The 16929-nt window shown below is 38.5% G+C and overlaps 1 protein-coding gene across 6 annotated transcripts in view; it reads right to left on the bottom strand.

The window, feature by feature from the left end:
- Positions 1 to 16929, bottom strand: part of DLG2 (discs large MAGUK scaffold protein 2) — a 2075147-nt gene that overhangs the window by 1178030 nt on the left and 880188 nt on the right. The window contains exon 1 of one of the 6 annotated variants that reach the window (XM_032356658.1): positions 10811 to 11304. The exons of 4 other annotated variants lie outside the window; for them this stretch is intronic. In XM_032356658.1, the coding sequence (XP_032212549.1) occupies positions 10811 to 10912 (102 nt within the window). In that variant the 5' untranslated portion in view covers positions 10913 to 11304. Of the gene's footprint in view, positions 1 to 10810; positions 11305 to 16929 lie in introns of those variants that run through there. One more of the 6 variants, XM_032356666.1, reaches the window with a different exon arrangement.

Raw genomic sequence — 16929 nt, 5'->3', positions numbered from 1 at the left:
GGGATGTATTAATAAAATGCTAGAGATGATCAACAAAATCTTTCTAACAAAATGATGCCACACTGAACACTCAGTAAAGGTGGCTGAATATAGCTAATATCTGATCTGGTTCACACAGTAAGCTTTTTCTTCCTACCTCTTGAATCTGACATGTGAAGATGAAAAGGCCTCTTTTTAGGCATTCACACAGTATGCTCATATAAACAAAAGTGAAGTGGGAAGAGACTGTATCTGACAGAGTGAGAAGACCAATATCTATTTACTGGCTACTACGTGCCAGGTATAGTATTAATTGCTTTCTTATTCCTATGGCATAACAAGCCTATTAAATGTGTCTTATCTCAATTGTATTGATGGGAAAACTGAAGCGCAGAGAGGTGGAAGGGCTTCCCCAACATCACAGAGCGAATGGCCTAGTCACATAACACCTTTATTACCAAACCTAACCCTCAGAATTTGCTTCTTCCTTCCACATTTGCCTAACCAAGAACACTCAAGCTTGAGACTCACTCAAGATATCTCTCTGCCTCATTCAGATAGTAGGTTGGGTATAATCTAACACTCTCTCTGCCTCTTCTTCATTCTTTCTCCCTTTTCTTCTTCCAACCAAAGGAAGGTTTAATATCATGCCACTGATTTCTGTTATCATGTTCTTTCAACACTGGCAAAGAAGTATTGGGTCACAGGATCAGTAGTAGACTTGAGTCCAAAGTCACACTCTTTTTTTTTTCTGACCTAGTCCAAGGTCTTGAAAAAACCCAGATTAATTTCAGCTACCTCCAAAAAGCCTTCTCTAACTATGTTTAAAGCAATCATTGATTCTTTTGTCCTCTTATTATCTGTAGCAGTTCTTCCCAAACTATAAAACACGAGACAGGGCTCCCGGGTGGCTCAGTTGGTTAAGTGACCATGACTCAGCCCAGGTCATGATCTCAGAGTCCTGGGATCCAAGTCCTGCATTGGGCTCCCAGCTCCATGGGGAGTCGGCTTCTCTCTCTAACCTTCTCAGCTCTCATGCCCTCTCTCACTCACTCGCTCTCAAATGAATAAGTAAAATTTTAAAAATAAATAAATAAATAAAGCACGAGACACTTTTAAAAATGTGAACTATTTTGCATTATGTGTTAACTATACTACAAAGAAAGAGAGAGAGAGAGAAAAGAGGGAAGGAAGGAAATAATGAAAGAAATCAACTATTTTGTGGAACCTTCTATATATTAGTTGTACATATGAAGAGATGCTATCACATAGGGATTAACGGCTCCCTTCACTGAGCTATGTTGAATAGTAAGTAAGTTAATTCATGTGAACTTCTTAGAACAGGACCTTGTGCATGGTAAGCACTCAATAAGTGTTTGCCCAACCTGCCCTTTTGGTTGTTTTTCTTTCTCCATGTGTTTCTCTTAGTGCTCACGCACTAGCCAAACTGAGAGTCCTAAGGCATCAACAGTATCTTATTCTGTTTGAGTAACCAAGAGTTGCCAATTCTAATGCTAAATATAATAGCAAGAGAAAGCTAGAAATTGATTAATGGCCTGTGCATCTACCTTTCTCCAAATGGAGATTTTTGCCAAATATAGTGAGAACATGAGACATAGTTCCAAGGGAAAATCGAAGTTTCCTAATCTTAAATAACAAGTCAATGACAAACCACCATATTATATGAGATCTTATGAAAGTGATACCATTAATCATAATTTGATGCCACTATTATTTGAGATACAATGCAGTGATTTTAATCCCTGGTTGGCCTAATGCATAATGTGGATATTAAGGCAGTTAGAATGTACTGGACCAACAGTTTAGGTATTGTAACTATTTTTAGTGTGCCCTCTCAACAAATAAAATGCTTTAACTATCTCAGAAACGTGGGCAAAACTTTAATGAAGATAATGCAATGGAACATCATCAAAATAATATTTTATATTAAGAATTTCACACACACACACACACACACACACACACACACACACACACAAATGATGTTTTTAAAAATACTATGTTTTGGGGGTGCCTGGGTGGCTCAGTGGGTTAAAACCTCTGCCTTTGGCTCAGGTCATGATCCCAGAGTCCTGGGATCGAGCCCCACATCAGGCTCTCTGCTCGGCAGGGAGCCTGCTTCCTCCTCTCTCTCCACCTGCCTCTCTGCTTACTTGTGATCTCTGTCAAATAAATAAATAAAATCTTAAAAAAAAATACTATATTTTTATGAGGTTTCCAGAAGCCATAATTTAGGACAATGTTCTTATTCTCTTTGATCTGATCATCTAAATTTTCATAGTAAAATTATAATTGAATATTTAATAAAAATCACTGCAATGTCCAATGTGTTTATAGGCTGACAAACATTCATATATGCAAATATAGATGTAAAATTCATTAAAGTAGTATTGAATGATTTCTACTGTATTATGTCTGGAGGTATAATCTACAATTTATAATGAAATAAATCCAGGACCTTCTGAGAAAACAAACTTAACTGCAAGATCCCCATGGCACAGAGATTCAGGTGAATTATAATCTATTAGCTCACCAGTAGTTTACTAGAAAAGAGTGACTTACTAGCGATGACATGTCCAGGGATCTTATCCTAGATACCAGGCATATTACTCAGAATTTTACAAAGTCAGAAAGAGATTTATTATATGGAACTATCTTACACAATTATTGAGGCTGAAAAGTCCCCAAATCTACAATCAGCAGGTTGGTGACTCAGGAGAGCCAACGTGCAGTTTTCATCCAGGTCTGAAGGCCTGAGGATTAGGATAGCTTATGGTGTAAGTCCAACTTGGAGGCCAACCAGAACTGAGACCCAACCAGAATTCACATTTCAGTTTGAGATCAAAGGCAATAAAAGACTGATATCCCAGGTCAAAGCAGTGAGGCAGGAGTTCCTTCTTAGGCATTTTGGTCTATTCAGGTCTTCAACTGATTGGATGAGGCCCATCCACCTTAAGGAAAGCAATCTGCTTTACTCAATCTGAAGATTCAGATGTTCAGATGTTAAAATCATCCAGAAAAACCCTCACAGACACACCTAGAATAATGTGTGGCCAAATGTCTGGGCACCCAATAGAGCATAATCAATTTCAAACACAAAATTAACCATCACACCAAGGTAACATATTGAGTAATGCCTCGTCTATGCTTCAGGGAAACATAAACTCTAGGAAGTTTGATATAAAAGAGGTTTTCAGAGGCAAATTGCCAAAGGAAAATAACAAATAAACTATAACAAAATACACACTTTTTTTTTTCACTCATTCAGTAAACATTTGCAAGCACCTATAGAATTGGCTCATTCATTCAAGAAATATTTATTGACTGCCCTTTGTGGAACATTTCCTAGACTTCTTGAGTATACTAAATGAATATATATGGAGCTTGTCCCTAAGGAGGTCAGACTTTAGAAGGACAATAGAACAAGGAAAGAGAATTTACAACTGAATATTATGAATATTTGAACATTAAGTATTAGGTATCCCAGGAATCCTGAAGTAACTGAATTCATAAAGGATTGAACATGATTTTACCATAGGGACTTTGAAACTTCACTGGAAAATCCATAAGTGATTATGAAGCAAAAGGCTTCACAACAAATAACAAAGTCTCTGGTTTTTCAAGATCCTAAATTCTATGATTTAATGTTCCTTTCTGTGAACATACTTTAGTGACTGCATAACATTTAACCTTCCTTATCTTTTGATACGTAGTGTCTCACCCCCTCCAATTTCCACTATTACCAGTAAAAAAATTGAAAAGGACCTTGAACTGGCAAGTATCCTTTGTCAAGTGGGACACAAGTCCTATGCAACCTGCTTCTTGGGATATTCAGCACCTGCTTCACTTATTAGCTCATTTTTCATTTTCTCTTTCTGGGTCAGATTTAATCTAGGATATATATATATATATATATTTTGGTGTGAATTATATAAACTTCTAGATTCTGCCTTTTGTGGCATTAAAACTTTAATAATGTGTTAGGTTAGAGTACACCCCATTTACTAACAGATGAATTTCAATGTGCTTGACTAAAGAACACTTTTCAGTTGACTACCAACAACCTCCATTTTTTTCTACCAGTTTGCGAAGTGGCCTTAATAAAATGGAAAACAAAAATGTCCTGAGTATTTGCTACAGTCCAAGCATTGTGTTAAATGTTTTCATATGTGACATATCACTTAATTCTTACAATAGTCCCGTAAGCAAGGTGTTATTTTTCCTGCTTTTTACAGATAAAAACTTGTCAGTTTCTCTTCTCTCACCTTCTTAAAACTTCTAGTTCATAGTTAGAGATCATGGCATAGAAAAGTAACACTGAGCTACAAATTAGGAGACCTGGTTCTAGCTTTGACTCTGTGACTTGCTGTGTCATCTTGAAAAAGTCATGTCCTATCTATATAGTTTAGTAACCTTGTAAGAAATGAGAACATGAATACTATAGGAAAGGGTGTATTAGATCAAACTCCTTTGAAATAAATACTTTAAAAGGAGGTTGAGTCTTTTAACAGGTGTGCCTTGTATTCAAATTCAAATTTATGCCAAGAAAGGTATGTATAAATTACGTTTTTAAAGATTTTATTCATTTATTTGACACAGAGAGATCATAAGTAGGCAGAGCAGCAGGCAGAGAAAGGGGGAAGCAGGCTCCCCGCTAAGCAGAAAGCCTGATGCAGGGCTTGATCTCTGGACCCTGAGACCATGATCTGAGCTGAAGGCAGAGGCCTAACCCCCTGAATCACCCAGGTGCCCCTATAAATTACTTTTTTTTGAAAATTGACTCCTGATTTAAAGGCACTTATGAAGTTGTTATTAGAGAGAGCCCTATAATTAATTGTAGAAATGAGTTGTAGGCTCTAGACATAAACTGCTTGGGCTCACATTTTGACTCTGCTACTTAAAAAGCTTTGTGACTTTAAACAGGTTACTTAAAGTCTGTATGCTTCAGTCTCCCCATTTCTAACATGGAGATAACTTTCATATCCACCTCTATTGTGAGGATTAAGTGAGTTGACATTTATAAAGCATACAGAACAGTATTTGGCACATGGTAGCAGGTGAGTATGTATGTGATGGGACTAATATCCTAATGACAGTATCAATAGCTGTTACCTTGATATACCCATTTTGAACATTTGGATTTTTTTGCATGTTAGATAATTTTAAAGTGGGACACACCAATAGAGGCATGGGATGCCTATAAACTCAAAGTCAAACAGAGTTTTAACCTTATTCACAGGAGAATAGACTACCTTTTATTTATAAGTCCATAAAGTAGAAGAAAAGAATTTAAAGTGGAGAATTGTATAACACATAAAGTAACCTGTGGTAGTGCAAATTTACATAGCCATTTTTAAAATAAGTGTAATAACCCATTATCCAGAGTTTTAAAATATTTAAAATATGTCTTAGTAATTCTTGATCTAGATTCCCCAAAGTAAGAAATTCTAAATTCTAAAAGGACTTATTTATCAAAATATGCATCTTATTTTATTTTTAATAGTAGAAAATATAGGGGAAAAATCTAAATATCCAAAGATAAAGGTAAAATAGAGCTATTAATATACATAAGCAAATCCCAACATAAATTTAAAACATTCAAAAGTAAACTCACTATCACTCCAACTACATTTTAAAAAATAAGCTATCTGCAGACCCCCAACAACAAAAAAATACCAAAAAAACTAAGAAAACATATGCTAAGATAATAACAGTTTCAATCTCCAGGCTTCTGGGACAATGGTATTTTCTAAAATTTTTAATTTCTGATTTTATGTTTTTAAAATTTATTTTGACAAATATATATCTCATTTTCAGACAAAAAAATAAAGAACATACCAAAAACGCCAGGCACTGGCAATATTCAAAATACATAAAACTATCCTATCAACCACAATAATACACATAGTAATATATCTATTAATGAATATAATGACAGATATATTCACTACTCTTATGTAACAAATTTGGCTTTGTTCAAATAAACAAATGAGCAAACAAAACCACTTATCTGCCAGAGACTTTCTAGGCAGGATTAACAAACTTGCAAGGGGTTGGTTGAATCCCAGTGTTCAGGGAACTGTCCACCAGAGAGGTACTGATACATACTCTGATCTTGGGAGACTACATAAGCACCCTCTGTAGGATAGAAGCCTGCAACACATTTTCCTTTCCTCTTCATCCTCTTTCTTGAAGTTTCTTTCCCTTCCCATCAACCCATTCTAGTTCCTTTTCCTTCCCTCCATCCCTGCTTTCTCCGTTTGCCTGATAACTTTAGAGATCTGAAGAAATAATTCTTATGAAGCACCTAGAATAGTGTCTTGCTTTTGTGGATATTTAAACAAGCTGATTTTTTTTTTTCCCTTACCCTTTACTTCTTCAGTAAGAATCCCTTCCTCCTTTTATTTCCATCCTCTCCTATTTTCTAATATTTTAACCTCTTCCTTATTCTCATTCTTCTTTCTTGGGGCGAGTTCCCATATAGACAAAAGGGAAATTGCTTTCTGCCAAGTAATCCCTTTCTTTTGAGGGGTGGGACTGTTTGTGCAATGTCTAAACAATCACAGGACAAAAAGAAAAAAAAAAAAAGGTTCCAGGACTTACAACATTGTTTAAGAACTTTTCCTGATCCTAATCCATCAGACAACTATTAAAGGCACCTGATGTGGCCTAGGGGCTTGAAGGTTTGATTCAGATGAGTTGTTATATTAACAAATGGCTATATAGGGTAGGGGAGGGAGAGCTTCTCCAAGGCAAAATCCTATTTCAATAACAACACCTTTAGAGTTAAAAAAAAAAAAAAAAAGAAAAGAAAAGAAAAGAAAAGCAATAACTGTGGAGAACATTTCACTTTATATTGAACATTTATAATATTATGGAAAATAATGAATATTCCATCGTGTTGTTTGTTTATTTTTGCCTTGGAAATGGTGACTGGAAAAGAGCGAGTGAAGGGAAGGGGACTCACAGATGCTGCAGACCCTTGTAATGCAGCTACTGGCAAGATAAAGGAAAGAGAAACAATACATAGACTGGCCACTGAATTACATTTGAACTTGGATCTTTACACGTGGAGAGGACAGAGTTAAGTAAAGGTAAACGTGATGGCTATTTTCAGATAAAATACAAAAACTACCATGAGGGGGGAAAAGGCTTTTAGAAGGCCTCTTTCTCCATGGAAATTCCATTCCTATAAGCAGCATTGTGTGATAATGGTGTATGGACCAGGGCAAAAAGAGGACTAATAAAATAGGAAAACTCTTGTTTTTAATAACAGTGCTTTGGTTTCTCTTATGAGAAACAGGTGGGACTTTGAGTTTTCTATATTTTAGGGAAGGGAGGAGGATTATCTCCCTCAATAAACTTGCAAGTCCTGGAGGAAAGGAACTGTGTCATACTTATATTTGTACCTTTAATGCCTTTCACAGTGCCTGGCGTAGAGCCTGGCACAGAAAGACACTTCACATTTATAGTCATAAGTCATATAGTCAGCTAACTAAACTGAATTACAGCCAGGATGCAGCAAACGGGGGCCCTAGAGATTGTTAAGTGACAAAATAAAATTACTTGGGGCTTCCTCCTTCAAAGCTCAAGTTACTCAATGTTTTTTAAGTCACTAGTAGATTTGGGAGAATAAGAACAAACAGTTTAAGTGTTATTTTTGAAGATGATGAAGTTCAGCCTACATGTAAACATGGTTTTAGACTTTGCCATAATAAATATCTTTCCAGAAAAATACTCATCCTGATAACCTTATATTCAGACTTATAGATAATATTGTAATAAATGCATTTTTGGAGGCTCCATATTAATATCTCTATCTCCAAGATATCTCTATCTTTTCCCCAATAATTATTTAAAATTCCAGTTTCATTGCTCAAAGATTCAACTAAAATCCTCATTTCATGTTTTTTTCATAATCAACACTACAATTAATACTGTCACCTACTACATCCTTCGACTTTGAGACCATGGGGGACAAGAGCTGTTTATTGCTACATCTCTACTGCGCAGCATTTTTTGGTTGCTCAATGAATATTTGTTGATTGAGTAAAACATTGGTGTCAGTTTTTCATGAGTTTTCATAAATCCCCTCTGTTTTATGAATGTTTTATCTATATACCAATGGCTCCTACATTTTATATAAACACTTCACATAAAGTAACTCTAAGAGAAGCTATGATCAAGCTTACAGTAAAAATAAACAATTTATCCAAAGAATTAACAGTGAAAGAAGGTCCTTCTAGAAGAGATGATACACTGCCCCCCCAGCAGTAAAAGAGCTGTAAAAATAACCCAAGGTCAAATAAAAATATCAATTATTTTATGAATGCAAAAGTACTAAGCACTGCATACATCTCATTTAAACTGTATTTCTCACAGTGACATAGCAGGATGTAAGACAGTAGTTTCACTGGGACCACTTTACCCATGAGGAAGCAGAGACATAGAGAAATTGTACAACCAGTGAGTAGTACACCTAGCTTTGAAACTCAGGCCTATCTGATGCTATGTAAGGGTTCCACATATGTTATCATCATCAGAGAGTGCTGTTCATCAGAGAAAGGCTAGAATAGAAGGCTCTATTATTCTTTCCATATCTAAAATTCTAAGGAGAGAGCCTTACATCAACCAGTGTGTAATTAACCAACTGTTTAGTATGATTACAATATAATTATCAATCCCTGTATATGGGGCTGAAGAATGATCTTATTCAAATACTTGACAAAAGGGAATGGGATAGACCCTTTAAAAGTATTATTTTATTTTCACAGAGACTTGATTTCTTTTCCATGGACCAATGTCTACCAACAGACATGATTTAGGTGTTTCACTCTATTGATATGGTTCCCTTTCACCAACTGAACTTTCCAAACCTGAATACCAAAAGGAAGAGAACTTAAAGGAAGTTAAACTAAAGTAATTCCCCAGACTTACAAAAAAAAAAAAAAAAAAAAAAAAAAGTGTGCTTGTGATTATACCAGTTCCCTCCAATGGTCTGCAAATTGTGGAAAATTTAACAGCATGAAAGAAACTTCTTTGAAAATGAGTTTCAAGGGTTGAACACATATTCAACAACATTTCCACACCAATAACTTATCTTATTTGATTATGAGCTTGTGTTTAATTTCCCTTGACAAATAATTCACCTTTGTTTATAATCATTAAGTGCTACAATGCCATTCTCATAAGTTTATGGGAATGGATTTTAAATAGTCGCCTTTGCTAAGATGCTGCTGTAAATACAATTAGAGGAGTGAATGGACAGAAGCACAGGGGAGAGTAGCAGGACGTGGGAGGGAGAGAAGCTAACAAGTTAGCTACTGGTGCTGTTCACTCACATACATCTTCCTGACAACCATGAACACACAGACCTTAAGACTCTAAGACCTTTCCAGGGGTTTCCAAAGGAGTATCTAGCTAGTCTTTAGTATGATCAATATATTTTTTTAACTGACTCTAAGGTGCAGTCTACTATATGGGGTAAAAAACGTAAATCTCTGGCAGTAACTTTACCACTAAATGATCTTACAAAAGGATCCCTGGAGACTATTAGAGCCAAGAAAGATCACCTCACCTATGCCTCTCTTTTGATAGAAAACCAGAGGCTCGGAGAAGAGAGATTCTCAGCGGTGTCAGTATAAAACTCACAGTCCTGACTCCCCATTTTTTCATTACATTTACACCTCCACTGAGCACTAGCCATGAAGTTGAACGCGTATGTTTCATTAACTCTCCTGTGTAAGATGCTGACCAGTGTCCAACCCAGTCACTAGTAGTATCTTTCAAAGCAATAAGGATCATGTGATTTTATTCACTTAAGAAGGTGAATTTTAGTTGTTTTTTAGATGATGCTCTCTCTGTCCTTACAGTCACCACAGTGGCCACAAAAGTCTTATACAGACAGACCAGGCAAACCCACCAGCTTTTCACAATGAAAAGAAGTGAAGGTGCATGTCTGGGAGTGAGGGGACATGCACTCAGACCCTTCACGGGCGAGGACTGCTCAAATACCACATTCTATGCATCTTTTCCAGGGAGGTGCACCTTTGAGCCCACCAAAAAAAGTTAGAGACAAGGAATAATGAATAGTAACCTGCTTCAAAACTCTTCAAATCTCATTTCCTTGTGAACACCAATCACCTTTACAAAAATCTGGGGTGGGACAGTTATTCACTAGAAACTCCACTGAGTAATTGCGCCACCTCTTGATAAAATTTCTGAGTGTTGATTTTGAGTGGATTGTATAAGCTCAGAGACAAATACACAATTAGGGGCAACATAAGCCTATTTCCAGATATTCTGTCTAGAATAAAAACAAGCTCTTCAGTTTTGAAAGTGTCAAATTGCAAACTGATATGTTCAATTTAATTTCAAGCACAACCACCATCGCAGGTAACCCTGACTGTGGGCGGTCTGGGTCCGGGGCTCCAGGCAGTGGTAACCTGTGATGAGTTCAGGAGCTCGCAAATGAGCAGCCAGAAACCCAGTCACTAACTAAATGTATAACAAGATCCCAAGCACAGAGTCACCTAAGGCGCCCCCTTTCCGAGGCGTGATCTGCTCTTGGAACCTCCGTACATTAGAGACCAGGGTCCTGCCACAAAGGAGTTATCAGCCCAACATCGGACGCCAGAAAAATCAGTTCACTTTCAAGGCCCCCAAACCCAGCCAGCTCCCAGAAAGGGTAGAGCAAGTCCTAGCTTCTGTCACTCTCCCAACAAGCAGACACATAAACAAACAACAAAAGGAATTGTTAGCTCCCCCAAGGGAGGCAGCATGCATTAAAAAGACATGAACCTCGTCCTACCTTGCATCCAAACATCAACGACAAAGTGTTGTTGGTGCAAGCAACTTTGCAGTGGCAAATCATTGGGGTAAAACAGTCAGGGTCCTTAACAACAGGGGACATTCCTTTCGGGCTGCGGCAGTGGCAGCTCGCTGGGGGACCCGAACACGGTGCTCGCCGGGCACATGGAGTGACAGCCTAGACCGAGCAGCCGCTCCGACAGCTGCCCCCTGCACCCCGCGCAGCCATCCCAGCGCCGGGGTAGAAGCAACGCGGGCAAGTAACAAGCGTCTTGGGGTCTCCCTTCCCTGGGGAATGAGGCGTGGGGGGAGGGACAGAACCAAGAAGGGTTTTCCCCCCTACGGTGAATTTGGAGTAGGTAAAATTAAAAAAAAAAAAATTAAAAATATATAAAATAAAAATAAAACGGAGCCAGGCGCTTAGAGGAGGGTTCAAAGGAGGTGGGGCAGTATTAGCATGTAAAAGGATGTGCCCGCCTACTCGCCCCAGTCACACAAGATTGTCATGCGAGCTGAAGGGGGCTGAAATTATTCTCTCTGAAGGGAAAAAAAAAAAAAAAAAAATACTGCAGCTCCCGATTTGGTAAAAAGCCAGTGGCTTGCTGCAATCCAGAGTCACCGTGGGGAGCGCTGGCCGGGCAATGGGGTGGAAGGGAGGGGCCGACAGAGGGAGGGAGCAAGGTGCTCGCCAGCCTAGCCTAGCCTGCCGCTCCCTCCGTGCAACCCAGGAATCTCTGGGGTCGCTGTGAGAGGGCTCCAGGGCTAAAAATCGAGACCACACTCGGCCCCTAACGCCGCTACCCCCCCACAGGCGACCTCCAAGGACGAGCTCTGAAGAAGGGGAGGCCCCTGTGGCACCCTGCTGGGTGCATTGTCCATGCTGGCCCTCTGAGACTGCTGTGCCTGAGTTGATGGCCGGCAAAGGCACCTGGGGTAGAAGTGCCTGGAAATGGTTCCGCTGGGGCCCTCTGCCCTTGACTTCTGGGTCAGCGAGCTGACTCACTCCCTAGGTGGTAGAATCCACCTCAGGCTTTATCTGATACAACATTTTTCAAACTCAAAAAAGAAGAGTCAGTCCCTTCCCCACCTTGATATCTTAGAGGCTCCAGAAAGCCCCAGAAGTCTCTATGCTGTTCTGGAAGTATGAATGACAAGACTGGTGGATGATGTGCTGTTCTTTTCTTTTTTTTTTTTTTTTCCTTCCTCTCTCTCTCTCTCTCTCTCTTTTTCTTTTTCTTCCTTTTTAAAGTGAAGCTATCAAAATTGCTTAAGATGGAAAAAAATTCAGCATGTGGCTGGCCCAGCTGCAAAACTGCTTATTGGAGACAAAAAAAAAAAAAAAAAAAAAAGTGATAGGAAGGATGCAGAAGAGCAGGAAGAGTAGGAAGTGAGTAAAGCTAGCTAGCACTGTTTTGGTGCCACCTGAGTGCCTGGCACTATGCCTTATAAATGGTTGGTGGAAAAAGAGCAAGGCATCAGGATTTGGAATTAGACTCTGGCTCGCAGGCTGAGTGGCTTTGTGTAAGTCACTTACCTTACTTGAGTCTCTGTTTGCTTCTCTGTAAAGCAGAACTACCTTGCAGAACTATCATGAAGACTAGAGACGGTAAAGAAATTCCTGATTGAGCCCCAGTGGTACATAGCAGCTGCTCCTTACTTACATAGCCTGTTTCCTGTCTTAGCCTGAAAGACGGGTATTATTGGACATGTTTTTCTAGAGGAAGAACCTGAGACCCTGAGATTGTGTCATTTGCCCAAGTCACACAATCAATAAGTCATGAGGATAAGGTTCAGGGCCCCTGGGTGTCTTAGTGAGTTAAAGCCTTAGCCTTCGGCTCAGGTCATGATCCCAAGGTCCTAGGATCGAGCCCCACATCAGGCTCTCTGCTCAGCGGGGAGCCTGCTTCCCTCTCTCTCTGCCTGCCTGTCTGTCTGTCAAATAAATAAATAAAATCTTAAAAAAAAAAAAGGAAGATAAGGTTCAAAGACAAGTGACAGAAGATAATTTACAAAGCAACATCACACTTCTCCAGAAGTATGCCCTAAAGACTCCAGATTTATCCGAGAAAGATTAGGCCTGTCATATATACAGGAATAGGGCAGTTTCCAAAGTCTCTGATTGGGCATTAACCTCAGATCCCACTTGAAATAGAGCAACAAAATAGTCCTAAATATCCACAGCAAACTCAGCCAGAATCACATCTTCCTGATGCAATTCCATGAGAATACCGACCAACTGTACTCTGAATTAATGAGCCCCAATATCACTATACGATTCAGACTTACAAAGTTTCAGCAAGAGCAGCAACAGCAACAAAACAAACCAACCTGCAAACTGTCAAGTCGAATGCCGCGCCTGCCCCATAAACTTCTTCACCAGCCTGTATTCAAAATACCCCACCCTCCTGTCTCAGACTAACAGAAACCGAACCTGATCACGTAATTCCCGAGGAGTCTCAGGCTCAACCCTTACATTATCATTCCATAGGCCAGGAGGATATCAAGGGCTCTACATTTTTAATCAGCCTTCTGGTGAGAGGAATATGGGTCCTGCTTACAAAATTAAGACCTCCTAAAGGGAAATCAACATGGAACAAAGTATGAGCAAAGATCAGCATGAAAAGGCAGTAAAAGTTGAGACAAATCTGGCTCTAACTGAAAAGGGCAGCTTTAGGGATTCAGGCTTTGAGGATTCTCCTACTAAGCACAGGAATCCTTACCTCGTCAATTCCCTTCCTGGAAATTGGCACTGATTCAATCTGTCATGCATCAGGGTCAGCAGGGACTCAGGGGGTCTAATATATATGTGCTTAAACACCCTGAGTCACTTTTGAGGAGTAGAACTCTGGTCTGGTGCCTTCTGTAGAATCCTAAAGTCATATTCACACGTTAAGTGTACCCCTTATCATTTTATCCCTTTATGTTACCATAAAATGTGTGACTGTGTGAGCACTTCCACCTACAGAGCATCTATAATTATGGCTGTTTTTCCAAAGGCAAATGGATTCTAAAAAAGTTGTACAATATTTCCCTTATTCATTAGCCTATAATTTGGATTTCAAACACCCCAAAAGTATTGTATGCTCTATATTGTGATGTTCCAATAATAACTAACACAGTCTTTCCCTAATGAATTACCCAAGCTAAGGCTGACCTCCTATTCTAGGGCAGCATTTAAGGCTGCTATGTTCAAGTTATTTCCCATTCTACAATTTGTGCTCGTTTAGATTGAGAAAGCCAAAGGCAATATATAAATAAAAATATATAGTTCAATGTTTTAATCTTTTATTGTTTAAATTTAATCAATGAGAATTCATTTCTCGGTACACACACACAGACGCACACACACACACGTGTGTGTGCGTCTGTGTGTGTGTACTTGTTATCTTCTCATAGGCATCTCACAAAATGCTTTCCTTTAATTCTTGTTTCTCAATAATGGCTCTGGGGTGAATTGAAGAGGGGGAGAAAGGGGAGATGTGGTTTCCATGACAATGCATTCCATAGTTACAGCCAGTAACCACTATGGTTAAAAAAAAAAAATGAATCACTGTTACCTTAAAATATGAACACCCTGCATTATTGGTCTGAAAAGCACTAATTTGGGAGTATTCTACATGGGAATGTACAGCAATATTTTTAGGAGGAGATATTACTGGGGCATGCCAGGAGCTGATGCACTCATTTACTCATTTTAATAGTCAAAATAGTCACCCTTAATTAGACATTTCAATGATTGGTAATATTTCCAGTTCTTTCTGATAATCATCACTTTTCAAAATGATACATGACAACTATACACAATTAAAAATTTTTTCTAATGACAACCTTCCCTCAAAACTGACTCAAAATCACACACCAAAAGAATAGGATTATCGATAAACATGAACAGGGCTTATCTTTAATCTTTTATTTATTGTTATTGCTATCATTTCTAGTCAGAAATTGAGACAAGGTAAGAAGCATCAGCTATTTATCCTTTTTTTCTTTCTTTGCTGATCCTTTCCATAGCAATTTTTAAGAAGAGATGGTTCATGTTGGAAGGGAAAAAGTATAGTGGACACTAGGAGTCCTGGTGTTTCTTCTCGCAGGCTGGGTAACTTTGAGCAAGCTACTTAACCTCTCTAGGCCCCAATTCTCCTATCACAATGAAATGGGTAAACCAGAGCACCTCTCAGTTTACCTGTGGTGATTAAATTAGGAGTTGTCTTCCATTATAGACTCTAAAGAATGTAAAGAAAATTTAAGAACCAATTTCATCCAGTCACCTATCTTCATTAAACTCTTCTGTAGTGCTTACTATTTGATATGCTCAAATACAGTGTCCACTAGGTGCACTGCTCTAAATTCACCAATGTGCTAGAGCCAAACTCTACTCTTGGGAGCCCGATGTATGTACATCTTTCACAACCCTCCATTCAGTGACACCATGATAATGATAATTTGGAATCAGCCTTGGAAAAAGTATGTACACCAGATAAATTGGTAAGCACTATGGATCAAGACTTTTCCTCTTCAGAGAAATACTTATCTCCTCCCCTCTGGTTTAAGTACTTTATCTACACTAATTTATTTAATCACCACAACCACTAAATCTTATTAAAAAAAAAAAAAAGGAAACAATCACAAAGAGATGTCTGTAGGCTAACAAAACTGATCCTAGTTAGCTTAATGAATCAACTGACAAAAAAAATTTAGGCCCATCATATTCTCAAAAAAATCTCCATGGCTTTCAACCACAAATGTTTATTTTTTCCTCATGTTAGATGTCCTTCACAGATTGACTATGGCTCGAGCCATGTCATTCCATGAACAGAAAAACAGCCTCTATTAGGGACGTGATATTCTCCCAACAGAAGGAAAACAAGTCGATGGCTGAATATACAGTGGCTCTTAACGCTTCTGCTCAGACATTACCAACCTCTCACTCTTTACATTTTATTAGCCAAGGCAGGTCCTATGGCCCAAAGTGATGCCTATCAGGTGGAAAAGGATAATCCTCTCACGTGGAGGAAGGAGAGAATACTGGGAACAATAACACAGTAGATAACATCTTATCTGGGTGATAGAATTAGAATTCGAACCCAACCAGACTCAATGAGCCAAGTTCTTAAAGTAGGTTGTTCTGCCTCTTACTTACAGCTAACACATCTCTATTTTTCACCTACTTTACATAATAAGGTCTGTTATTTAGTACCTCTTCAAGGGAATTCTTCCCAGTGACTCCTATAAGGAAAGTGTGGTAGATTTAGAAAACATAAGAACTTTGGAGCCAATTAGACACACTAGGTTTTGCCACGAACACCTGTGTGATTTCAACCTTATACTCCTTCACCTCCCACTTCCTTTCACTATAAATTGAGTCCCCTTATTTTCACTTAATCTTCAGTGAAGATATTTTCATGTAATTACATCATCAATAAGGTTGTAATACATACTATTTTTATCATTGAGCTTCCTCAAATATGTAAGGTGAATAGGCCTATGAATATGCTTTTCTGTCATCACTGAGTTTACAGACTAATTGAAGTGACTGTTGGGAAAAAGGAGTGAAGTAGCTTTTTTTTTTCAACAGTAACAAAGTATATAGAATTATTAATAAGTGTACTTTCAGTCTGAAGAATGTCTGACCAATTTAGTTAACTTCTCTGAACCACAATTCCCTGTTCTATAAAATGATAATAAAGCTATAGGATTGTTATAAGGCTTGTGAGATAATGTACCTCAAAACTCCTGTCACTCTTACTTGGTTTGTTCTAAGCACTCAGTAAATTGGAAGAGCTTTATGTTGATTTCCTGATTTTATTTCTCAATTAAAATTAACAGGAAAGAATAAACCTATTAGAGCCACCTGATGTGTATAATATCTTTAGACTGAACAATTCTGACTCTTGAAGCTTTCTTCACAAATTGTACTCTCCCAAATTCTCCTCACACACTTCCTCAGTTCTCTCAAGTCCCTCCCACTGAGGAACACATACCCACAGTGAGGGTTTGTACTAGAGTCAGACCCCATAAAACTGACTCTAAAATGCATCATGCTTGGGACACGTGGGTGGCTCAGTCAGTTAAGCATCTGCCTTTGGCTCAGGTCATGACCCCAGGGTTCTGGGATAGAGT

The sequence above is a fragment of the Mustela erminea genome, chromosome 9, assembly GCF_009829155.1.
Source record: "Mustela erminea isolate mMusErm1 chromosome 9, mMusErm1.Pri, whole genome shotgun sequence".
Lineage (NCBI taxonomy): Eukaryota > Metazoa > Chordata > Mammalia > Carnivora > Mustelidae > Mustela > Mustela erminea.
This window is presented reverse-complemented; position numbering and strand designations above follow the sequence as displayed.